At 36.6% G+C, this 27,832-nt stretch overlaps 1 protein-coding gene across 1 annotated transcript in view; it reads right to left on the reverse strand.

Annotated features, from left to right (window-relative positions):
• zc3h3 (zinc finger CCCH-type containing 3) overlaps positions 1-27,832 on the reverse strand; it is an 80,111-nt gene that overhangs the window by 18,631 nt on the left and 33,648 nt on the right. The window contains exon 4 of the mRNA XM_073852551.1: positions 15,155-15,293. Within this exon, the coding sequence (XP_073708652.1) occupies positions 15,155-15,293 (139 nt within the window). The remainder of the gene's footprint in view (positions 1-15,154; positions 15,294-27,832) is intronic.

Genomic DNA, 27,832 nt, shown 5'->3' on the forward strand with positions numbered 1-27,832 from the left:
CAGGTACTGAGGGAATCGTCAGAGTAGAAGAAAAGCTCAAAGCACAAGAATATTGAGATTGCCTTAATGAAAGCCCAGTCCAGAGCATTTAGGACCTTAGACTGGTAAGAAGCTTCACCTTCCAACAGAGCAACGACCCTAAGCACACAGCATTATATATGTGGCTTATAGACAACTATGTGAATGTCTTTGAGTGCCCCATCGAGAGCCTGTGCTTGAACCCAATTAAACATTTCTGGAAAAACCTGAAAATGTCTGCCAGACCCCATCCAAGCTGACAGAGCTTGAGCGGTAAGGCGAAGAATGGCAGGTAATGAGCTAATATTTATAATTGCCAAATTGCCAAATTTTGATGTGCAAATCTTGTTGCATCATACCCAAAAAGACTTGAGCTGGAGACTTATGTACTGAGTTAAGGGTATGAATACTTAGGCAATGTACTTTTTTTTAATTTATAAAGTTGTGACAATTTTATTTTTGTTTTGTCATCATGGTGCATGGAGTGTTGACTGATGTGGGGAAAAAAGTAATTTAAACAGTTTAACATAAGGCAGCAACATAACATGAAAAAAAGAAGGGGTATGAATACTTTCGCATAGCTCTGTATGTCACAAAATAAAAGAAAAGATCTGTTGATTTTTCAGCTTTACTGTGACTTGAACAAATTCACATAGAAGCCGAACAAGCTTACGTCCTTTCAGCTATAAGAGCATATGTCATACATACATCATAACACACAAAGGTCCACAACGGCTCAGAGACGGCAGCCATGGGAGCCATAATGAGGTGTAATGGGAGAACAGTTGCTGCCCTCACTGGAGCTCAGGCAGGGCACCCAAGAGCCATAATGGATCCTAATGTAGCCAAGACATGGACATGGAACATGTGAGGCAGTTAACCCCAGTCGTAGCGAGCCCGTGTGACAAATGGATAAAATATATGAAGCCTAAACTCGGAAGCAGAGTACATGTAATAGCATGCAAATGTTCCTCCGCTGGGCTTTGTCTAAGATGAAGCGAGAGGAAAGCTGTAAACACAAGATGCCTTGTGACCTCTTGGGTCTCTTTGTTTTAACTCTGGAAAAGATGGAAATAAAAGTAAGACGGGAAGCAAAGAGGAGAGCTCTATCATCCTTAGAGCTCTCAGCCAGTCGTCCTTGACCCTTAAACGCCGATACCTTATCTTCAGCCAACCGGCACTCTTTAAATCACAGGTCGCCACAATATACGTACTTTTAGTTGCTGTTCTGGTATCAGTTATGTTTGTGTTTTCTGTTACCGCAGTAACTCAGGCTGGAAGGTGTTGAAGCTGATCCGATATCAGAGGCAGAGGGGACCGGCAGTGTTAATACATGGGGTCTGGAGGGACATATCACGTCGTCCCATGTATCACTTGAATGGCAGTAGGGAATTATTTTTATGGGACACACGATGGGTTGTAATTGCACTGTTAGAGTGGGACGTGATTTAGCATTTGGGGGCTCTGACCCTGAGGCTATGATATAAAAAGGTCTTTGTGCTCTTCCTAAGGGTCTGCTGGAGGATATGAAAGAGGAGAAGTTTTTATGGAAATCATTCGGATGAAACTTTGAGGACAGGTGCACTATGAATAAACAACTACAGTACGTATTTTGAGTTAAAAATGCTAAGAAATACCTAGAAATGTTTCATTTTGGAAAGAACAAAATAAAAACCATCAACTTAGACCAACAGAATCCATCCAAATGCTATCCCAACTATTCAAACACAGTTGTCTGAACAAAGAATTTCAAAATTATAGAACAACCTTAATTTTTTCTAAATTATTCTAAGTTATTCTAACAAGAGTAGAAGGGCAGTTTTTAAGCATTTTTTTTTTTCTTTTTTAAACTTAAATCAGATATTTGAAAAAGAACTCGGATCATAATGAAAGAACACTTACAGATACCTCTAAGTTATTGGTGTTAAAGGAGAAGTTCACTTTCAGAACAAAAATTTACAGATAATTACTCCCTTGTCATCCAAGATGTTCATGTTCTACTTTCTTCAGTCGCAAAGAAATAGTTTTTTGAGGAAAACATTTCAGGATTTATCTCCATATAGTGGACTTCTATGGTGCTTACAAGTGTGAACTTCTAAGGCCTCTAAATGATCCCAGCCAAGGAAGAAGAGTCTTATCTAGCGAAATTATTTTTTTTTTCTAAAAAAAAAAAAAAAATTACAATTTATATACTTTTTAACCTCAAATGCTCATCTTGTCTAGCTCTGCGTGTACTCTGTTTATTCCGGTTCAAGACAGTTACGGTATGTCGAAAAACTTGAATCTCATTTTTTCCTCTAACTTCAAAATCTTCCTACATCGCTGCAGAAGTACTGACCCAGTGCTTACAAAGTGAACGTGCAAAGATCAAAGACCAAAAAAAGGTAAAACAGAAATGTAGGACGATTTGACATTGAAGGAGAAAATGAGATAAAAAAATTTCAACATACCCTAACTGTCTTGAACTGAAATACACACAGAGCTAGACAAGACATTTAGGGTTAAACAGTTTATTGTATTTTTTTTTTTTTTTTTTTAGAAAACAACTAATCGTTTCGCTAGATAAGTCTCTTCGTTCTTGGCTGGGATTGTTTTGAGCCCTTTGAAGGTGCATTTAAACTCGCGGGCACCATAGAAGTCCACTATATGGAGAGAAATCCTGAAATCTTTTCCTCAAAAAAACTAATTCTTTACGACTGAAGAAAGAAAGACATGAACATCTTGGACGACAAGGCGGTGAGTAAATTATCTGTTAATTTTTTGTTCTGAAAGTGAACTTTAAGGGGGCACCTGGTGCTAATTTCCTTAAATTATATGACAAACCCTATTTAACTGGCAGCATTCCTGCAGACATATCAAGATGACAGGCCGCTTTAAGGTGACTGAAACCCTGCGACAGGAGGTTGTATAGATGGAGGCCAAAGGGATGACTCTTTTGGCCATTGCAAGATAAGTTGGTCATTCCAAATTTCCAGATTTCTTGAATACTGCAGGTTTACAATGACACTAATTCATTTAAGTCTCCCAAAAAGGCTGGTCGTCCACGTAAGACAAATCCACAAAAAGACACAGATAATGCAGAGACTCTCAAATGGGGAATCGGTTCAACACTGCAGCTGGAATTGCTTGCCAGTTCAGTGCTGAACAGGGTAAGGATCTGTCTCTGCATGTTTAAGAGAAGTCGGACTGAAAGCGCACTCTGCAGTGACCAAGCCTCCCATCAGCAAAATGAGGAACATGTTGTGTGGAAAGAGGAGATCTGGTCCAAAGTTCACTTTAGTTATGAGAGCAACTTTAATTTATTTGGGTGTGATGGGAAACATTATGTTCGGCATCAAACTGGGAAAAGACAGAAGCCCAAGTGCTTCAATGAAATCATTGAAAAGTGAAGAAGGAAGTGCCATGGTTTGGGGGATGTCTTCTGCAGCAAGAGTTGTGCCTCTTATACAGTTACATGTCAGAGTGAATGCAAATGTTTATCAGAACCTCCTTCAGCAACATGCAGTTCCTTGCGAGTTCCACGCAAGACAATGCCCCCATCACACAACAAAACAGATAAAGCAGTTTCTTGAAACTAAGAACAGTGAAAAAATTAAATGGCTGGCCCAGAGGCCGGATCTAAACCTGATTGAAAACCTCTGGAAAATCCTTGGCGACAAACTTAAACCAACTACAGTTACCAAACTATGGAAAAGAGTGAAAGAAGAGTGGACCAAGATCACACCAACGTAGTGTGAGAAACTAGTGATGTCCTGCGGCCATCTTTCGTGCTACAGTGGTTAATGGTCTCTAATTTTGATCACTGTTTTCCACAAAATTAAGGTTTTTGTAGAAATGCATTGGAAAAGTATGTTAGTAGGTATAGTGGTATACCTACAGCTAATATACCTTCAAACGTTAATGAAGATTAACAATATTTCAGGAAAAAAAAAAGTATTTATAGACAGGTGCACTACACACACACAAATTTCCCTAAAAATATAATTAGAAACAAACCAAAAGATATTTGCTAAACAAGGAATATGTAGTTGTCTTGAATTGTTTCATGTAAACAAATTCAAATTGATACATTAAAATACTGTTACTCAGGACAATTTTTTAAGACAATAGCTAAGAACCTAAAAATCGGAATGCATTTTTTTCATATATATTGTATATTATGCTCACGTTATGGAATGCGTGAAATGCAAAGATGTACTGAATATGCTGATGATGACCCATCCCTCGAGGGGCCGGAGCAAATCTGTTTTTTTGTCCCTTTAATTCATTCTGTCAAAATAAACGCTTTTACAGCAAACATCTCCGAGGCATCATGATTTTTATCACTCCCACTAGACACAAATCTCTTTTTTGCTAGTATGTGGCATATTTAGGGGGCACGGTAAGCAACCATCAGCAAGGATGAGTGCGGGGGACTTACACCTGTGTCAAGACAAAAACACATCAGTGCTGGTGCATATGATCGTCGGGGGAAGAACACATAAGCTCGCCAAACAATTAGTGTTTGAAACCTCTTAATTGTAAAAAAAAAAAAAAAAAAGTTTGGCTTAGAAAAGTTAGTTACGTTTACCGGCCGCTTTCGATTATCCAAACTATTGTGCATTCTCACATGTACAAGCATGTATGTGTGTCTTGTTGCGTTTCGACCGCAGGACGAGCGCAGATGAAGGAGAGGACGAATCAGCACTCCGGCAGGGTGATTAACGATGTGACTTTTGTTTTGGTGACGGGGAGGAATTCACAGGCCGCACGGGCATTCGCAATAATGCTTGTCTTGTCTATTTGGCTGCAGAGAAAGCATTAGTAAGCTCATCCTGAAGAATAGACAAAAAGAGTTACCCTTGAAATGAGCTAGCTGGTTTCACTTAACCAATTTTCCGTGTGTAAATGACTTTTTGCTTGTAGCAAAGTAGATAATGAGGGAAACGTAAGTGATAACCGTATTAAGGACTATTAGAGAGGGAAAACAACTCAAATGTTTGAAGAAATCAACAGCTCAAGGGCAGACAAGTGAGCAAAAGATGAAAACATTTGAAAGAGGAGAGGACTGAGGGACAGATGACACGAGGTAAAGTAGACAGTTGTCATCAGGGTGGGAAATTAACACTTGCCACCAGCCAAATGCGGCTATTTTTTGCAATGACGGGTATTTACGCTTATTATTATTAACCAGACACGTGGCATGTTTCAGAACGCCTATGACAATAAATGCTCTTGTTTAGTAACAGTGGCACACAGTAGTAAAACATATGATTGCATCTTGAAATATGTGCAATGCACAGCTAAAACGGAGCAAATCTCACAGACTTTTTTTTTTATATTGAATGCCATCTGCAGATAATGCGCACTTTATGCAGTCTATAAACAACAACTGAACAAACAAAACACATCTGCTCTCACTTTTGTACTACACTAGATTACACTTAGCATAGCAGTACTACAGATATTGTTCTTGTATGACAAAACACTTGCAAAAAATATATTTTTAAATTACACTATTGTGCAAAAGTCTGTGGTCAGTAAGAGTTTTTTTAAGAATGAAAAAATATATATGCATTAAATTGATCAAAAGTGACAGTGAAGACTTTTACACTTTTTGCCTCTTTTTTTTTTAATAAATGTGGTTCTTTTGAACTTTCTATTCATTAAATAATCCAGAAATAAAGTCTATCATGGGTTTTATAAAAGGTATAAGGCAGCACAATGGATTTCAACATTAAAAGTAATAATTAATAAACAATAAATGTTTCTTGAGCACCAAATCAGCATGATTTATTGAGGATATTTCTAGAGAATGATCCTAAGAACTAACACTGAAGACTGGAGTAATTCAGCTTTTCGATTTAGAATAAATTACATTTTACAATTTATTAAAATAAAAAACTATTATTTTCAATTGTAATAATATTATATATTTTTTTACTGTATTTTATTTATTTTTTAAATCAAATACACTACCTGTCAAAAGTTTTTGAACAGTAAGATTTTTAATGTTTTTTTAAGAAGTATCTTCTGCTCACCAAGCCTGCATTTATTTGATCCAATATACAGCAAAAGCAGTTATATTGTAAAATATTTGTACTTTAAAAAAAAAAAAAATTATTTATTCCTGTGATCAAAGCTAAATAATAGGGTAATTTGCGGTTTAGAAAACATTTATTATTATTAATTATTAACAATATTTAAAAGTTATTAGTATTATTATTATTATTATTATTATTATTATTATTATTATTATTATTATTATTATAAATAGAAAGATCCAAAAATCAGCATTTATCTCAAATAAAAAACTGTAATAATATTTTTTTTAATAGTTTTTTTTGGTCAAATTGATAAAAATTGATCAAAAAAAGATGATAAAGACATTTATAAGATTACAAAATATTTCTATTTCAGATAAATGCTGTTCTGAACTTTCTATTCATCAAAGAAACCTGCAAAAAATTCTACTCAGCTGTTTTTAACAACAATAATAGTAATGTTTTTTTGAGCAGCAAATCAGAATATTACAATAATTTCTGAAGGATCATGTGACTGAAGTAACGATGCTTAAAATTCAGATTTAAACTTACAGGAATAAGCTCCATTTTAAAATATATTCAAATAAAAATCAGTTATTTTAAATAGTAAAAATGTTTAAACACTCTTCATGCAGCCTTGGTGAACATGAGATATTTTTTTTAAACACACATTTAAAATAAATAGAAATAATACAAATGTAGGGTATTTCCACCCTGGCTATCAGCATCAACATATTTATCAACTACACTTCCAGGTTCATGCTCGGTTGTATATCTCAACACTGTATTATCAGTCAAACATTTCTGGCTGTTAATACCTGAACTCCTACGCTCTATTGCTCTATCTTGTCCTTCAGCACTCTCAATTCACCTCTCTGCTCCTCTTGTTCTCCCTCACGCTCCCCTCCCTTCTCTCCCAAGATGGGTGGATGAGATGAATGGAGAGGTGGTGAAGAAGAAGAGAGGAGAGTGGAGCAGTGCTGCAGCATATCCTGTGCTGATCAATACCAGAGCACTAAACCTGATGAGGGCCACGCGGGCCGCTCCACCCACACCGAGAGAGTGCATGACCGCACGTGTGAAAGTGCGTCAACTAGAGAAAATAAAAGGTGAAGATTATGATTGTTTTTTTTGTTGTTTCTCAGACATGAACAGTGTTAGAGTTCAAAAACAACAGCAGAAAGAAATCTGGCTTCATACGCAGAACTATACCACAATAAATGAATGTATGTCTTATGTTATTAATTAGAAATATAATCAAGATTATGATTTTGGCTGTCTAATCACTCACTTTCTGTCTATTATTATTATTCCAAAACCTGAAAACTGATATATTGCTGTATAGAACAGCAAAAAATAAAATTAAATAAATAAATAAATAAATAAATAATCAAGTATTAAGTATATCAATGTTCCTTTATTTATTAATTAAGTAACACTTTACAATAAGGTTCATTAGTTAACATGAACTAAAAATGAACAATACTTATACTGCATTTATTAATCTTAGTAGTTAATATTAGCATTTACTAATGCATTGTTAAAATCACAAATTAATGCACTGTTAACTAACATAAACAATGAACGATTGTATTTTTTATTAACTAACGTTAACAAAGATTAATAAACAGTGTAATAAATGCATTGTTCATTGTTCGTTCATGTTAGTTAATACATTAATTAATGTTAAATAATGACAGCTTATTGTAGTTGTGTTACCATTAATTTCAATAATATAATATGAATTAATGTTGATGTTGCTAATATTCAATAGTAATATTTCACAATATTGTATTTTTACTAGGGCCGGGACTTTAACGCGTTAATTTAGATTAATTAATTACACAAAAATAACGCGTTAAATTTTTTTAACGCATTTTAATCGCACTTATTTTTGCACTGCGGAACGTTTCTCACTGGATGAGTTTTGGCGGACCAATTATACTGGAGCACCAACTAGCAGACAAAAACAAACCACAGTGAACATGGACAAAGCAGCTGTTGAGACCGCTTTGGTTGGCCCTGTGGATGGGAAATTTTGTTATAAAAAACGTATGGATGGAAGCGTCGATAAGAGCATGGTTGCGTGCAAGCTATGCAACAAGGAATTCGCATATCACCGCAGCACATCGAGCCTATTGCTACACTTAATGGCAATATTGCACTGGTCTGTTGGACTTGGTTGAACAAAAATAAACAATATTTTGTTGCTTAAGCTTATGTATTCAGTCATTATTCAATGGTATAATTAAAAATCCATATGAAAAAAACTTACTCCTCACTGTTCTCAGGTCAAATATTTATATGCGATTAAAATGCGATTCATTTCGATTAATTAATTACAAAGCCTCTAATTAATTAGATTAATTTTTTTAATCGAGTCCCGGCCCTAATTTTTACATTTTTATTTTTTGTTTTCGCTCGAATGAATGGGTGAAGATTTCTTTCAAAAACAGCAATAAAGCAATTTAGTGTAATCAACAAAGTTATTAAGTATTTTAATGTACATTTTATGAATTAATTTCAATAATATTATTAATTAATTATACTGATATGTTGATATTGCTAATATTACAATCATTAATATCAAGAATATTAATACTAATAAAATTATAAAAAAATAACATTTGTGATAATAATATTAAGAGATATTATCATAAGTATTTTATTTTATATATTTTATATTAATCATTGGTTTAAATAATATAATATGAATAATAATATTCAAGTAAGAAATAAATTACATTTAAAAAATAAATTTAGTATAAGTAGTATAAATAATAAATTCAAAACTGTTATTTTATATTATATTATTATTATTATTATTATTATTATTATATTTTATATTTTATTTTTACATTCTTTTTTTCTTTTTTGCTCAAATGAATGCAGCCTGGGTGAAGATTTATTTCAAAAAATAAATTAATTCAGTATTATTAACATTTTATTACTTAATTTCAATAACATAGTATTAATTCTAATTCTGCTGATATTTTTAATATTATAAGAACCATTATTCATATAAAACATATTAGTATAATAAAATTATTATTTATGAGAAGAAATATCAAAATTAGAAGTATTTTGTTTTAATGTACATTTTATTAACTAAAATAATATATGAGCACTGATATTGCACCGATAAATATTATACGAATAAATTATTAATCTAATTATTAATTAGTGCTGTGCAACAATTAATCGCAAAGAATCACAACCAAAATAAAAAAACATTTGTTTATATAATATATGTGTGTACAGTGTATATTTATTATGTATATATAAATTCATGTATATATTTAAGAAAAATGTTATGTTTATATATTCAATATATTTATATGAATAAAAATATATGTAAATATTTTCAAAATATATACTGTATGTATGTGTATTTATATATACATAACAAATATACACAGTACACACATGTATTATATAAAAAAATATATATATATTTTGAATGTGATTAATTGTTGCCAATAAATTTGAATAATATCAATTAATTCATATTAATGTTTGAAATATCAAATAAGATATGATCTTAAAAGTTGGTCAGGCGAGTCAAGTCCAAGAAGAAAAAACAAATTCCACATTCACAATAACAAATGAGAAAATCTAAAAGAAAGAACAAAACGGAGAGTGTGCAGTGGGAGGAGGGCAGTTTGTATGTGTGTGTATGTGTGTGTATGTATGTGTGTGTGTGTGTGTGTGTGTGCCATGCAGACTCGTGTAATTTATGCCCAGGCGTCCATGCTTTACGGCTTTCTTAATTCAACTCCTGCTACTATTAATGTAGTTAATGTTGAGATTATATCTATTTTCTGGTGGCTGCCGGGGATTTACGAGGGCCTTTCCTCCCCCACCCGGTCCCCTCGAACACTCAATCACCAGACACAGCCGCACTGCTGACTACACACTCCCACCGCTCTCCAGCTCGCTGCGCCGGACGCCGGGTCACTGCACGGAAGGGTGAGGGGCTAAAGAGCCCCGCGTCTGTCTGCTCATGTGTGAGACGGAGAGGCTCCGCGCTTCTTCTGCTTGAGCTCTTGGGTGGTGGACTGTGATCAGCCATCTGTGTGTGTTTGCTAACTAACTAATACTTGGCATTGTGGCTTTTTTTAAACTATGCTGTGCAGCCACGCTTTAGCTTTACATCGCAGGTTCGATTCTTAGGAAGTGCCTGTATTGGTAAAAAGCATATATTGAATGCATCATAAGTCGCTTCAGATAAAAGCTTAAATGTAATGTCTGCCAAATGTGTAAATATAATACGAATGTGGCAGATGGCCATACTCTAAAATACTCTAAAAATATGCATCTCCAACAAATGAATGAATGAAAGAGAGATGGATCGTTAAAAATCTTCCCTTATCTGCTTTCCCCCCCCAATGCTATCTCCCTCTCTCTTTCTCATTTCCCTCTCTCTTGTAATATTTCACAATGCGTCACAGAGGTTCAAATTGAAAATCCCTTGATGAATCAATATTTATTGCAGGCAGCTAAATGAATGGCGGTAAGTCACCACAGCTCAAAGGCAGTCTGAAGCCAAGCACGCGTCTCACAAAATCTGCATTACACAAATGAAGCCTCACAAACACACACTCGCTTATCCATTAAAAATCCCAGAGAGCACTGCCCTAGCAAATCTAAATCGCATGAATGAAGTATCACTGACTTGCACACAGTTGCACATATCTGTAACACTTTAGATTACTATGTGCATGTTGCATAATATTGAATAATTTAGTTGGTTACAAATAACATTTTAGATTTTAGTGCAAAAATGTAAAAATGGTACCGTATGTAAGTGCTGTATTGGAACAGAATTTCTGATAAGAGGGTTATCACCATTTTAATAAACTTTTAGAGGATTTGAAAATGTATACAATAAAATTAATTGAACTGCAAATAGTCCTGCAGAGTGAAAAAGTAATTTCCAAAAGTAAAAATTTTCAAATGTAGACAACTTTTAGGACAGAGTCTACTTATTGTTCTCATTTGGGATAGACATATGTGACCCTGGACCACAAAACCAGTCTTAAGTCGCTGGGGTATATTTGTAGCAATAGCCAAAAATACATTGTATGGGTCAAAATTATAGATTTTTCTTTTATGCCAAAAATCATTAGGAAATTAAGTAAAGATCATGTTCCATGAAGATTTTTGTAAAATTCCTACTGTAAACATATCAAAATGTAATTTTTGATTAGTAATATGCATTGTTAAGAACTTAATTTGGACAACTATAAAGGTGATTTTCTCAGTATTTTGATTTTTTGCACCCTCAGATTCCAGATTTTCAAATAGTTGTATCTCGGCCAAATATTGTCCTATCCTAACAAACCATATATCAATAGAAAGCTTTCATATGATGTATACATCTCAGTTTTGTAAAATTTAACCTTAAGACTGGTTTTGTGGTCCAGGGTCACATATATGTATACAGTTGAGGTCAAAAGTTTACTCCTTTCAGAAAGTGCAACATGTAAATTGTTTTACCCAAATAAGTGGGATCATACAAAATGCAAGATGTTTACATATAGTCCACAAGAGAAATAAACAGTTTACCAATTTTAACATTTATTACACTTAAAAAAAATAACTTTTAATTTAAGTGAACTTAAAACAATCTTCATAAACCCATATTTTACCTATGCCCTTCAGCAAGTAGGAAACATACAGAAATTGAATAAAGTTTCCAAACACTAAATACTAAAGTAAATACAGATGAATCCTTAAAGCTACAAAAGATATTGTTTCCCTCTTTTTCTTTTGTTCTTTGATTAACAGACATCACATCAGCTGGGTTAATAGGTTATTTGGCTGCTATTACTCTAAGAGCTGCTACTGCTGAATGTGACGCGGATCTGACACGCATACTCGTAGTTTCATTCATGCTTTAATATGAAATGATACAGGTTACAGCTCATGCCACTGTATTTGTGCGAGCAACTAAAATGTGATGGCCTGATAACCTCTCATCTGACTGTTCACTGTTCACTGCAGTTCACTGTTGCACTACTAAAGCTCCTTCATCACCTGTACCTTTCCGGCGCTTGTTTGAATAGCGCCTGGCACTTAAGTGAAGCTGAAGTGCGCATCTGAAAAGTCTACTATTTGATGTGGTCGTAAAGACATTCTGCAACTAAATAAAAGTACTTCTTGTCAAGGAAATAAGAGACAGAAGCAGCATTTGTGAGTGGGGTTGCCAACCCTAGCCCCAGCCCTACGTTAACTGTGTTAAATATTTTTTATGCCGTTAAACTGGAAAAATTGTATACATCTCTACTGCAATTAGCCACATTTACCATCACTGGCATCAGTCTCAAAAACTGAATCCGACTAGGCACGATCTGCCATCAAAACCAAATTGCATTCAAAATGTAGTGTGTAAATTGGCTATAGGCAACAATTTCAGTATAATATTCATTACTTACTTATTTAGTATGTGCTGAATTAATTACAGATGAACCTGCAAAGAGCTAGAAAATCAATTACACCAAAAAAAGAAGAAAAAAAAAACTATGCATAAACAGTGTTGAATAGTTGTATGCAGGCCACTGAGGTCAAAATGTCAGCATCTCCTCAGTAATGAGCTCAGATGAGAGTCTGACCTGTAGACCTGTTAATCATCTATTTCAAGAGCAGCTGTTACATGTCTGTCGGCAAAAATGTTCTCAACTGCTACGTGATGACTACATATACCAGTAGTTTTACTAAATCGGGCATAGCATTATGTTTCCTTGCTATGTAAAATTCAAAAACATATGTTTAAGAAAAAAAAAATTCATTTCAGCTGGGTGGTGAAAACTTTTTGAATTTGAAGATCAGAGTAAATTTAACTTATTTTGTCTACTGGGAAACATGTAACTATCTTCTGTAGCCTCTGAAGGACAGTACTAAATGACAAAAATCTGATATTTAAATATCACAAGAAATAAAATAAGAAAAATGTACACATCTCTATTCTGTTCAAATGTTTTCACCCTCGGCTCTTAATGCATCGTTTTTCCTTTTGAAGCATCAGTGAGTGTTTAAACCGTCTGCAATAGTTGCATATGAATCCCTCAGTTGTTGTTGGAAAGGGTTCAAATACACAAAAATCCCAAAAAAACAAAGAATTTGTGGGACCTAAAGGATTTTTTTTCTGAAGAACAGCAGGCAGTTTAACTGTTCAGGACAAACAAGGGACTCATGAACAACTATTACTAAACAAAAAAATAACACAGCTATGGATCATTCGGGTAACATACAGTATTAAGTATCAAGGGGATGTAAACTTTTAAATTGGGCCATTTTTATAAAATTCAACTTTTATTTTCTCTTGTGGACTATTTTGTATGATCCCTCTTATTTTGGTAAAATAATTAACATTTTGCACATTCTGAAAGGAGGGTGTAAACTTTTGACCTCAACTGTATACATACATGTCCATCCCAAATGAGAACATTGAGCTTAAATAATCATATAAGGAACTTACCTTCAAGAAACTATTATCAGCTCATACGATATGAACAGGGATCACTACAATTCTAGATTTAAAACCCACTAACATCACAGATCAGCTCCCCCAACTTCCTCTCTCTCCATTAACACAAAGTTACAGCTGCTTAAGCAGCCAATCAGATATTCATAGTGATACCATACACCGATCCTGCTTGAAAGAAGCAGAAAGTAGTGATTTTGTTAAGCACTATCCACTCAAGGCAGTGTAAAGCAAACCTCACTAAGGCGGAAAAGCCCAGAAAGACAGTGAAAGAGAACAAGAGAGATAAAACAGAAGGTTATTTTGTTTAATGTGCCACCCTTCTTAACATATAACACCTATAATCCACACTCTCTTTTTTTATACATGGCTAAGCCAGGCCCACACAGCAGGGGGATTTATGAAGATCATTTTAACTCTGTAGATAAGAGGGGGAATAAAAAATTTACACCCATATGCATGAGTGCTTCATTTACACCCTTAAGTGAATAGGATTTCTCAGAGGCCTCCTATCAGGCTAAAGCTAATGCCATACAGACACAGCAGTGACCCCTCTTCCTTCTCTCTGTCTTTCTAAAAGCATTCACAATCTAGTAGCTTTCCAACCTCTTTTCATTTTGCTTTAAAGGCTTGTAGCTTCTATCTTGTCAAATAAAAAAGGGGTTTCTTTTTACATTACACTTACTTGCGTTTTTACCTCATGTTTTAAAATGTGACTCTGGACCACAAAACAAGTCTTAAGTAGCATGGTATATTTGCAGCAATAGCCAAAAATACATTGTATGGGTCAAAATGATCGATTTTATGCCAAAAATCATTAGGATATTAAGTAAAGATCACGTTCCATGAAGATATTTAGTAAATTTCTTACTGTAAATATATCCAAACTTAATTTTTGATTAGTAATCTGCATTGCTAAGAACAACTTTAAAGCCGATTTTCTCAATATTCTGATGTTTTTGCACCCTCAGATTCCAGATTTTTAAATAATTGTATCTCGGCCAAATATTGTCCTATCCTAACAAACCATACATCAATGGAATTTAAAAAAAATTGACTCTTATGACTTTATGGTTTTGTGATCTAGGGTCACAAATGCAAAAACAAGTTTTGTGAGAATGGCCTCTTACACTTATAAAACACTTAATGTTGTAATATGAAAAACAATTTCAAGGCACCATTGGCCATTAAAAGCTTCTGTCTCAGTGGCTACCCTCATGTCCACACAAGCATGTGGGCCATCCGTAGAACATCTTTATGGTGTAATATTATGGTTCCAGTAATAGATTACCATGACGAGCGGCACCTTCTCTCTGTCATTATCAGTGGTGATGAGGCAGTTAGTTATGGTTCTATGTGGCGTTATTAAGGGCCAGGCAGTTATTTAATGTTTTATTAGGCACTGAGACACTGATAAAAACATTGAATGTCAACAGAGAGGTTTTAATCAGTCTGGTAATTGGTTGTGCCGGGCTGAGATTGTGAGCGGGATGCACGCACACATGCAAACGCACAATTTATGATAGAATAAAGCCACTGAAATGAGCTTTGTTGAAGTGGAGACAAACAGGAAGTAGATTAAGTGGTGGTCATTTCCACCTCCGACAGAAAAGCACTCATCACTTACCTGGCAGAATGCACTCTTTTGACCCTGTAGGAAAGAGCAGGGTTGTGGTGGATCGTATGCGCTCTGCGTGTGTCTATTTTGTAGCGTGTTTTGATGATCCTATGCGATGCCGGACTTCGCACTAACATAGAGGAGGGGCCTGCAAAGGAACAGACAAATCACGGAAGGGAATTAATGGTTGACATGTCACTTCACTGATCAATAATGCTTAATCACCTAATGATGCCCGCATGAGCTATAACTGAGTCATTAGTATGGTTTGCATAAACTCTAGATTGAGATACATCATTTGGAACCTGTAGACTTAATATAAATGTGTTTTACATCTTGATAACTTAATAAAAAACAAAAATCACAATCACAATGTATCTTGGGTGCAATTACCCATGGCTTTTAATGTGGTTAAGTGTTATCGATTGTTATTTGATCACTGAAAACTCATGATATTAATGGCAAGTCTAAACGGAGCCTTTGCTAGACTTAAAAATATGGCAGTGAACACCGACAGAGGGGAAGAGTGTGTCATCTAAACTGGCTCTGTGAGGTCTGAGTCTTCCTACTCTACGGGACACACACATTTAGACATACACTCACTGGCGCACACAAACTCTTCCCCTGGCAGGTGCGCTCCTTAATAAGCTGCACATGGAAAAATGACTGAATAACAAAGGCTGAATTTTTATCAGCCTAATAAATCATATCCGTCTCTCCACCCCAGCCCTGTCTTTCGCTCTCCCTCTAAGTCTTATTCCTTATATCATTTCACAGATCCATCAGAGAGGCGGAGGAAAGGATGTGCGGGAGAGAATAAGTGTGGCTTTTATTTATTTCTTTCTGTATTCATTTATCCATCATGTTGCTTTATGAGTGGCTGGGCTGAAGTGACACATGCATGCATGCGGGCTGAGTAAAAGATGGACTCGGCATGGCGGCTTTCGCTCGTTGCCGCTGTACACCAGAGCTAAAAACCCCAAAGATTTATTCCCGGCAGCTACAATTTAGCATGTTAGACAAGCCAAGAAGAGAATGGTATTACTTAAAGATCTTAAGAAAATCAGAGAGGGTTAGTGGAGGAAGGAGACAGAGCACAGAAAGGCATTGGCTGAAACTTCATTTTAATAAGCCATTTACAACTGTTTACCAAAAGCTTGTATTTGTAGGCAGGTGGTAGTTTTTAAAACTAATTATAGGTGACACCAAATTGGAAAAAGTTCAATTACACCTAAATTCTCAGCGGTGCTTTTCTAATGTATAACAATCTCATTAAATTAATTAAAATAATCATACAATAGAAAGACGGATGGATGGGAATAAAAAAAAGAAAGAAGGAACAACATATGAACAAAAGTGAAGTGAGTGAGTGAGTGAGTGAGTGAGTGAGTGAGTGAGTGAGTGAGTGAGTGAATGAATGAATGAATGAATTAATTAATTAATGGGGAAAGGAAAAGGTTGTAGGAAACAAGGAAGGAAGGCTGAAATTAATGAATGAAAGAATAGAAAGGCAAAAGGAAAAAAGGAAGAAGAAAAATAAGCAAGGAAAAATAAACATTAAAGAAAGAAAGAAAAAAGAAAGAAACAAAGAAATGAAGGAGGGAAGGAAGGAAGGAAGGAAGGAAGGAAAAGAAAAGTAAATTAAGGAATGATGAAATGGGAAAGAAAGGAATGATTGAAAGTAAGTCAGCAAGGAAGGAAGGGAAAATGGATTATAAAAAAGCAAGAAAATAAGAAACAAGAAAAAAAGAAAGACATGAACAAAAGTGAAGTGAATGAATGAATGAATGAATGGGGAAAGGAAAAGGAAGGAAGGCTGAAATGAATGAATAAATGAATGAATGGGAAGGCAAAAGGAAAAAAGGAACATAAAAAATAAGCAAGGAAAAATAAACATGAAAGAAAGAAAGAAAAGAAATGAGAAGTAAATTAAGGAATGATGAAATGAGAAAGAAAGGAAAGGTCTGGAATGTATGAATGAATGAATATGCAGAAGGGAAAGAAAGAAAGAAAGAAAGAAAGAAAGAAAGAAAGAAAGAAAGAAAGAAAGAAAGAAAGAAAGAAAGAAAGAAAGAAAGAAAGAAAGAAAGAAAGAAAGAAAGAAAGAAAGAAAGAAAGAAAGAAAGAAAGAAATGATGAAAGAAAGGAAGAAACAAGAACAAAATTGAAGAAGGGGAAGAAAAAGAAAACAGGAAAGGAATGAATGAATGAATGAATGAATGAATGAATGAATGAATGAATGAATGAATGAATGGGGGAAATAAAAATAGTCTAGTAGGAAGAAAGGAAAAGAAAGGAAACAAATAAAAGAAAGAAAGGAAGGAAACAAGCAAGGATGGACGAAAGGAAGGAAAGAGAAAGGACTAAAAAGTGTGAATGAATGAATGAAAGGAAGTAGAAAGGAATGATGAAAGAAAGAAAGGAACATGAACAAAAGTGAAGTGGGGGAAGAAAAAGAAAACAGGAAAAAAAATGAATGAACAGAGAAAAGAAAAAAAAAAGAAAGAACAAAAGACTACATGAATTGTAGAAAACAAAAACAATGTATATGTGTAGTGGCAATACTCCTTTTCCTGTTTATTTGAACAGCTACTCTTCCCAGGGTGCTTTTAATGGCCATTCCATATTGTTTTAAAAGAAACTCACATTTCCTGTCGCAATAGAAAACCTTCCTCCTCCTATTTTTCCCTGTCTTCTAGTCCAGGGCGCCCTTCTCCATTTATCACTGGACCCATTCACGCACACACACTTCAGCATGAGCTGGGGAATTCATCTTCGACAAACATTTACCAATGATCAAATCTCGGCCCAGTATGGCACACAGCGGAGGGATGTATCCGACTGTACGACCGTGTGTAGTACAGAGCACCCTTTATGAGTGTTTATGTGTGCTTTATGTGATGGAGTGTTTGAGCTGTGGAGTGTATGACCAGACTGCATAAGCGAGGGAGCAAACACACTTGTGTGTGGGCCTGCGACAAGGGGTCGTGTATGTGAGGCTGCGAGATTAGTTGTCTGGCTCAAAGTCACTTTTTCACACACTTCTCATCTGTACCGCAGATGTCGGACCTGCCTGCGTCCCGGCGGATGACAAATATGGCTTGTCAGAGAGCTTGTGTCTTACACAGCCAGCCGTATACTACGCACTTCGCTGTATTGTTCCACCTTACCTATTGTTTAATGATAACACCACAGAATTGATGCCACCCGTGACTTTGTGCGCGTGTGTGCGGACGGTTTAGTGTAGCACTGCATGCTAGGTACCAAAGCTGAGGCTGTGGTCCCTGTCAGGACACTTTTATTGATGTGTGTACCCGCAAGTGTGTGTATATGTGTGTGGTAAAGGCCTGTCAGTGGCCTATTAGAGGGAAGATTGAGACTCCACTCGGCACAGACTCACTCAACCAACACAACCTGCTGGGCTTTACAATCAGGCCTGGGGACTCATCCATCGCCTGCTGACACACCAGCCCCGCACCCGCGGCTCCTCAGACGGCCGATTATTTACTCAACTCACTTCGGCTTCAGCGCTGCGAGCTCACACCTTTATCTATCCCTCTCTGTCAAACACACAGACTCATTTTTCTGACAGGTTCCCATGTTATTTTTCTGTCTACTCTCTGGACTTTATGTTGGGGTGCTTGGGATAACTGTGGTGATGTTAATGTTTAAAGGAAAAGCACACATGCAGTCCATGGGAGGTCTTGGAATTTTATGAGGGTCATCAATTTTAAGGTGGCCACCTAGTCTAGTTCAGCTTCTCAGATATTTTTAAGATGCTTTGTACATAACATACAGTAAGACTACAAAACTCAAATATGGCTTATCAACTAAAATATGTAAGCAGTAGCAACTTTACGAAAGAAAGAAAGAAAGAAAGAAAGAAAGAAAGAAAGAAAGAAGATATGCAGATAGGTAGGAAGGAAGGAAGGATGAAAGGTAAGTAGAAAAGAAAGATGGCACACTAAGTAGGGTAGGTAAATGGGCAAGAGGAAATGAAGGAAGGAAAGAAGGAAAGAAGGAAGGAAGGAAAAGTCAGACAGGTAAGAAAGAAAGAAAGAAAGAAAGAAAGGGAAAATACATCAGGGAAAGAAAGAGAGAAAAGAAGGAAAAGAGGAAAGAATGTAGAAAGGTAGGGAAGGGTCAGACCAAACAGGCTTGGGGGCAGGACTCCCACAGTTGCTCTTCGGCCGACCTCAGGTCGAGTCCTGGCTTGTGGTGCTTTTAATCCCGCCCCTTTCTCTCTTCCCCACTTCACTTTCTCTCACCTGTCTCTACTGTCCTTACAAACAAAGGCAAAAATGCCAAAAATACTTGTTTAAAGCTGGGGAAAGGAAGGAAGACAGGAACAAAATGAAATACAGACATTCAAGTTGCACTCCTTGTCCTAACATGTCCTCTGGAACTGAAACTGATATATTCATAGCGGGACAACTGCTATAGTATTTATTTTACACTTCCTCATCAATGTTATGACAGGGCAGCAGTGACACCCTGCATCCTCTTAGGGATTATCAAGCCATGTCATCTCATGTTCTCTGATCCCGTCTCCAAATTTGACAACTAATTCCGTTTAACAGCAGTCCGATTCTCCACCGTTCCATCTCTGTCACATCATTAATCTCATTATTGACAGCGAGAGATACCCCTCCTGCTTCCCCAGCAATCCCCCAGGGGCTCATCCTCTGATTCCCAGTGGGACGGCACAGCTGCCATTAAATGCTTCTCCGGTAAACCAGCAACACTTAACACCGCTATCAAACTAGTGTTAAGGCAGCGCAGAATCTCCTGGGACAAAACAAGTGTGCCAGAAATGGAGTGTGGCATATCTCCGGAACGCTTTCTTGGCAGGGACTGAATCAAAGGGAATTGTAAGTTGTGGACTATTGTCTGGTTGTACTCTGGATGTCTATCTATCTCTAAGCAATTCCATCAATGATTCTAAGTGCCAGCGCTATGGGCCAGCTGTTTAATAGGCATTCTTGAAGCCATATGTGAAGGCAATGCAATTGTATCATTGTTGGCATCAAACACAAGGCCAAATGGACAAGAGAATGCAGTTTAATTCCTCACTTGGAGGAACTGCAAAGAAAATACTATTAATAACAGGGATGGAATGGGATTATCAATATCGTGGTTTCGATATTATCATGGTCACGTTATGATATGAAACGATAGACCTTCAGGGCAAAAAGTGTAGTTTTTAAAACAGATTTAAATTTCTTATTCTAACATAAAAGGTGAGTAAAGTCCTGTTTTGCGCCTTTATACTTTTGACAAACTAAAACCAAATGCACAATATGGCTTAATCCCTTCATCAAGTCTGTTTTTGTTGCATGTTTCAAGTTTGTGATTGGAACTCAACGGCCTCCAGTTATATGCTTTATTTTCATGGCAGATGACTACAGCATTTAGCTAGATTTGTAGTAAGACTTGTTTTTGTAAGCCTGTTTTTCATCTAAATAAAAACTCTACTGTTGTTTCCATCAAAATAAAACCTTAAAAGCACAGTATAAATTGCTGACAGCTAGTGGTTTAAATGGGTAATGTTACTGCAGTCCAAATTCTAAATTCAAAACTCTTTCAAGTGAAAAAATTAGAAAAGAATCTATTTCCCTACTGTAGTGGAAAGCAAAAATATATATTTTTTTTATTTTACAGTGCAGCTGTTTTACAATATATGGCTATTACTGTCATAGGAATAACAATAATATGAAATTATTATAATTTTATTCTAATTAGTTTGGCTTCTTCAAGCACCAGTGTGAATGTAATTTAGACTGAGATACCACAAATAAAAAAAGGGGTTGAGTCCCCTTTAAAGATGAGGTCCAAGTCAAAGTACATGTTTCTGACTTAAGTTTTCTTAGTTAAGAACATGGGTTGGAGCTCCTAATTTTGTCAAAAGTGCATCATACAGAATAATTTAACTTTGAAATGTACAAAATGTAAAGTTTTCCTTTTTCCTTTTTTTTAATATTGCAACAGTATCGTATTGTGGACTTCATATAGTGATATTATCGTATTGTGAGATTTTGATACTGTTACATCCTTGTTAATAACAGAAACTAGGGATGTAACACACTGGGTCCCATTCATTAAATCCAAAGTTCTATAATGAAACTATAGATGGCGCAGTTCAATAGGTTCTACCTCAATATGATATAATGACATTATTATTCACATGGCGCCGCTGATTGGTCATCAGCCAATGATCTCACTGCTTAAAATTCACATACTTTTCTAGTAGGGATGGGACGATAAATCATTGCAATACGAATCGAAAAATGATTCAGCATCAATTCTGAGATTTTCCGAACATATTTTTTTCTCATATCGAATCTGAGCTTAGTTTTGAACAGCAGGTGGCAGTGCTTGCTTTAGAAACAGCCGTGCTCTGCTTGTTTCCAAATCCTTACACACACTTGAACCTAAAATAATCATTCATACAATTCAAAAAGGCGAATTACAGTGGGCTGTTTACATTAATCTTGCGTCATAAAAGCATTCTGAGTGAGATGAAATTACATGACTCAGCCGAACACACAAGTGCTTTTCAGCACTCTTCTTCGTGAGTGTTTGAGTGTGCGGATAAAAACTAGGATAAAGCACCATCTGCTGTTAAAATGTAAACTCGATTTTGTAGAATCGAATTCAGAATGTCTCTGTATCGATCTACAAATTAATTTATCGGTCCATCCCTATCATCTAGTGCTTGCTGCTTGCTGTGGCGGTTGCAGCACGCTTCAGAAACCCTCCACCCACCCCAGCTCCACCTATATAAGGGCAGCATGAGCAGCATGTCTGTGGATGTATTGGCAGTAGGGCTGCAAGATATTGGGAAAAAATTACATTGCGATATATTTTTTTCTTGCGATATATATTGCGATGTGTACAAATTAATTTATGTTCATCAGGTTGTTTTGAACTGCTTAAAAATCAAATAATAATTCAAAAATAATTGGGGTAATTTTGTAAGCATTTTCAAAGAATAAGAAAATGTAGAAGTACAGTATAATCAAAACCCTGAAATAAAATACTTTTTAAAGCTTATTTTGGGTAGTTTCATAAACAGTTTGACTCACCTTATTCACTGTCAATTCAGGCAAATTAAGGCTCTAATATGAAATTAATAATGAATGTTGCTTTTAACCTGATGAAAGGGAAATCAGCTTCTTCCTTTCACGAAAAACATTAAAAGCTTAGCCAAGATGGAGGAACAGCTAGCTGATCATAGCTGTTACAGGGATAACATTTTTTAGCAGCAGAGCTACTGCAAGCAATTTTTAGTTTTGGAAATCCATTTATCTTTGTTTATTTATCTTTGCTGAAACTTCCACGTCTTTAGGAGAGCGCGGGTCATGGTTGCTTAGCAACGGCAGACGCCACTCTGCCACTCAAGTTACAGAGCGCTTTGTAAAGAAGGAGAAAGCGGCGCGCCTAGCGTTTTCCACGCATTTTTAGGCGCGACATGTGAACGGTCCCTTAAATTTGTAGTGTTTCCGCGAGTTGTGGCAACAACTGCCAGGCACTCCCGACAAAGCACCTGTTTTTGGTCAGCAGCATCCTTTTTGTATCCAAAATACTTCCATATGACCGACGCTGCGTTTCTTTTTGTGACCAAATCTTCCATTTGGCGCTTTTCTCCCGTCCCGCGCTCATTTCGCCATGCGCACACAGAGACTGCATGCATGAAGTAGGTGAAGCAACGTGTGCATTGTAGTTTTTAAAGAACCCTTATACATGAGTTAATTACTTTATTTTAGACAAATATAGATCCGTGAATAGAAAGTTTAGAAATATAGAAAGTACATTTTTAAATCAGACACATAATTTTTTTTTTGCCCTGCATCGTGACTGCCACGATGTGACTATCGCGCATGCGTACATCGCGATGACGATGCTGAAACGATCTATCGTGCAGCCCTAATTGGCAGTAGTCCTTGGACTTTGCTCAAAGGTCTCACCTTACTCTTATTATTGAATGGAAAAATATTTGTCATCGGGCATAACTTATTGGGAAAAATAGAGCAGATACTAGACATACATAAAGCTTTTTTAGAGCACATGACAACCACTTTGGAATACACTTTGGCAGGCTACAAAAACGCAAAACCACCACTAAACAAAGCTGCTCTCTTAAGTTGAGTAGGAGGAATTAAGAGGAACAGGAACCGTGTATGACTTAAAAAAGGCCACTGTACCCCGACCCCAAATACCAAGATGCCTCTTTTCAATCCTGGCACAAACTACAGAGCTGATCTGAATGTACATGTCTCTAGCTTTTAGGTGAAGTGTGCCAACAAAGATCTCTGCCCACCTCTGAGACCTGTTGTTCAGCCAAGTGTTTGTGCATGTGGAATGGACAGGATGTGACCTTGGGAAGTTTTAAAGTGCAGAAACATAAGAAGAGCCCTCTGAGGCTCAGATGATCTGCTAATGCAGACAGACACATAACAATCTTGCCGCTCATCTTGCTATGTACTTTGGAGAGATCCGATGAGAGACAGGGTACAAGAAGAACCTCATCACCATGAACCATGGACCAGTAGACAGCTCCATGGTGCCATACCAGTCAAAATCAGGCAAGGCTCAAGTATCTCCCATGAGGCCAGGCCTCATCAGTCATTGGTGCGATGCTATCGTCACAGAAACCAACACCACATTAACACACATAAATACTCACCCTGATTCTACATCATCTAATGGCTTGACCCAAGATGGCTGCGACTAATGATAGCAACACGATCTGCACTGAGCATCCCTGACTGCTTATAAAGCCAGAAATGGAGGTTGACAGTCGTAATTCACACGTCTGCTGCAATTTTACTTTGTGCTAACATTTAAGTTACTTTTAGATTCACGCTAGAAGCCTTTCGTAGGCCGTCAACACCATGGAAATGTTTCCATATTGCTAATGTTTAGTCCTTTGGGATTCCAGCATTGCTTTCTCTCCACATGCATGATGTTATGTGTCACTGTTGGTTAGAGACCGAACAGGAAAAACATGAATGTGTAACGACACTGGCTTCCTTACATGCAGTACTTCTGTTTTCATGCAGTTATGGCATTAAAGGCATGAATAAGAGATGAGATGAAAGCAGTATGACCTTGCCCTTAGCCTGAGAGCACTGGACTGCTACCAAAACTGTGCAACCATTTATAAACCATACGTTTGACAGAATACTGTACTCATTTAAAGAGATAGTTCACCAAAAAAATCTAAATTCTGTCATTAATTACACACCCTCATGTCATTCCAAAACCGCAAGATGCACAACAGATGCTGACCAAATGCGACAATCTGATCCTAACAAACAAACAAACTAACAAAAAAAAAAAAAAGATGAACCTAAGGAACTTACTTTAAGTTATATTTTTGGGCTTTTTCATGCCTTTATTCAGACAGGACAGTGAAGAACAGAGAGGAAAGCATTGGATGGAGAGAGCAAAGGACCACGAGATGGGATTTGAACTCGGGTCACAGCGAACACAGTTGCGCTGTTTGTTGGCGCACTAACCACGAAGATATTGGTGCCAACGATTGAATATCCTGTTTTTAACATGAATTTTCATTTTATTACTTTTTTACTAGATTAACAGATCCACACAAAGAAAAACCAAAACTTGTCATTGACCCATAAACTTAGTTAGTAAACTCCCATGAGATTCACATTCCAAGAAAGTGCCTCAGAGTTGTGACCAAGGTTAGAAGAAACAAGTATTGAGCTAAAGATCCAAAAAGTTACACCTTTATGGCATGTGTCTAATGCACAGGGGCACTTATGAAGGTTAAGTGCCCCGGGGCCCGCACACAATAAAGCACTGGGGATCTGAAACTCTGCCTGTCACAGCTGATAGCTGTATATCTTTTGAGAGATGGAAGCATGTTTATAAAACATGGAAGCTTGAGGGTCTAAAAGAGACAAAAATAGGGATAGCAAATTTAGCAGACAGAAGGTTATACTAGATATCCAAGGGTGTGATTATGCCATGTGTTGACAACAGAACTACATATATTCACAGAATGAACATGGGCAGCATACATGTGTGCATTTGTGTCGTGTACACGTCCTGTGTGGTGACAGAGCGAATAAACTTGACTGATGCATTCTGGGTTTGTCCACTGAGAGCATAAGACGCTCTCACAAACTCCAACATACACTTCACCTGTTAGCCACCTGTCCGCCACCAAGGGCACCTAAGAGTCTGGACAAAACCCTGGGCGGCATTCTCCTCGCAGGGCCTCATTAATCACTGGGTGTGAATAAGTGTGTTGCTAAAAGGAGTTGGTGTTTGGTTGTCCATGCTCAATCAAGTCTGAGCATTCGACTGACTAAAAAACTTGGGTTCCACTCACTGAGTGAGACATTGAGCACGACCGAGCAGTCACTAACCCTGCACTTGTGAGTGTCGATGGCTCCCTGAGTGACTTATGGAGGTTGTGAATGTGTCATTGTGGTAAACACTCACCTAGTAGGAGGGGCAGAAGCTTGAGATGGTCTTGTTGAGGGCTGCGTTTCAACTAAGCAGCATCGTAAATTATGGCAATTGAACCCAATGTGACCTGTAATGCAATAATATCTGCCCTTCTTCGGAGTTCTTTGGAGGAAACATTCACTCCGTGTCACACCAAGTTTGATATTAATTTATAATTTTTTATGTGTGAATAGTCAACTAAACGATACTACTGCTGGGTTACATTTTAATTACTGTCATATATAATGTCACTTAAAAAAAAATAACCCATTCTGGAGAAAATAAAATATTTTAATTTACTGCATTTTACATGCATTTTCTCTGGCATGAATGTTGGGTTCAGAGAAATTTCCACTCTTAAGATGAGCAAGGTGAGGGACATTTTTGACTTGTAACAAACAAAGTCAATTAAACAATTACTAATAGGTTTGTTGCAGCTGAGTTCAAAAGTTTACATCCCTCTTTCAGAATCTGCAAACTGTTATTTTTCCAAAACAAGAGGGATCATACAAAATGCATGTTATTGTTTAATTAGTACTGACCTAAATAAGATATTTCACATAAAAGATGTTTACATACAGTCCACAAGAGAAAATACTAGTTGAATTTATAAAAATGACCCCATTCAAAAGTTTACACCCCCTTGATTCTTAATACTGTGTTCTTACCTGATTGATCCACAGCTGTGTTTTTGTTTTAGTGATACTTATGCATGAGTCCTGAACTGTCTGCTGTTCTTCAGAAAAATCCTTCAGGTCCAACAAATTATTTGGTTTTCCAGCAGTTTTGTGTATTTGAACCCCTTCCAACAATGCCTGTATGATTTTTGGATCCATCTTTTCACACTGAGGAAAACTAAGGACTCATATGCAACTATTACAGAAGGTTCAAACGCTAAAAATGCCAGGCGGTGAAAACTTTTGAACAGAATGGAGATGTGAACATATTTCTTATTTGCCTAATTAACTTATTATTTAAAGTTAGTACTTCCCTCTCAAAGGCTACAGAAGATAGTTACGTGTTTCCCAGAAGACAAAATAAGTTAAATTTACCCTGATCTTCAAATTCAAAAAAGGTTTCAACCCCCGGCTCTTAATGCATCGTGTTTCCTTCTGAACCATCAGTGAGCGTTAGAACCTTCAGCAATAGTTGCATATGAGTTCCTCAGTTGTCCTCAGTGTGAAAAGATGGATCTCAGATTCATACAGTCATTGTTGGAAAGGGTTCAAAAACACAAATATGCTGGAAAACCAAAGAATTTGTCGGACCTGAAGGATTTTTCTGAAGAACAAGAGGCAGTTTACTCATAAACAACTATCACTAACCAAAAAAAAAAAAAAACACAGCTGTGGATTTATTCAGGTAACAACAGAGTATTAAGAATCAAGGGGGTGTAAACTTTTGAATGAGGTCATTTTTATAAATTCAACTATTATTTTCTCTTGTGGACTACATGTAAATGTCTTTGATGTGAAATTATATGACCTTATTCAGGTCAGTACCAAATAAAAAATAACATGCATTTTGTATCCTCCCTCTTATTTTGATCAAATAATTAACATTTGCAGATTCTGAAAGGGGATGTAAACTTTTGACCTCAACTGTATATTGCCAGTTATGAGGGACAACAACGATATGAAATTTTATTTCAGCGGCATTTAGTATAGGATTTGACTGTTTGATTGCTAGATTAAATTAGCGGTTTCAAATAGATCACTAGACTGTTTTCTTACTGTCTTCAGGGGTAGACTACACTTTCCACCAAGATTTTTTACAGGTGTTTGACCTGTATTTTAAATTAGGCATTGCATTGTGTTGTGTTTTAGGGTTGAAGGAAATGTCCAAAAATATAACTGAAAATGTACTAGTAATTTTGTGCCAGGACATCATCCCATTTTTCTACAGATTCTCTTCTGTAGTCTTCTGTAGGTGTAGTTGACTAGCCAGTTACAAAATTTCCATTTATACATTAATCAAATTAGTCATGGTGCACATTCCTATTACTATCCCAACATGTTTAAATGGTAGTGTTAAAAAAAGTAAATATATATTGTGACGAGCATCCCGAGAACAGCGTCACCCTGGAAACCAACGAGTACCACCTGCCCTCTCTCATCACGGCGGGATCGGCTTCAGCTGCAGCCAATCAGCCGGCGTGCTCATAAGCGGCACAACGCCAGCATAATACGAGAAACCCTCTCCGAGACA

The sequence above is a fragment of the Garra rufa genome, chromosome 12 (genome assembly GCF_049309525.1).
Source record: "Garra rufa chromosome 12, GarRuf1.0, whole genome shotgun sequence".
Lineage (NCBI taxonomy): Eukaryota > Metazoa > Chordata > Actinopteri > Cypriniformes > Cyprinidae > Garra > Garra rufa.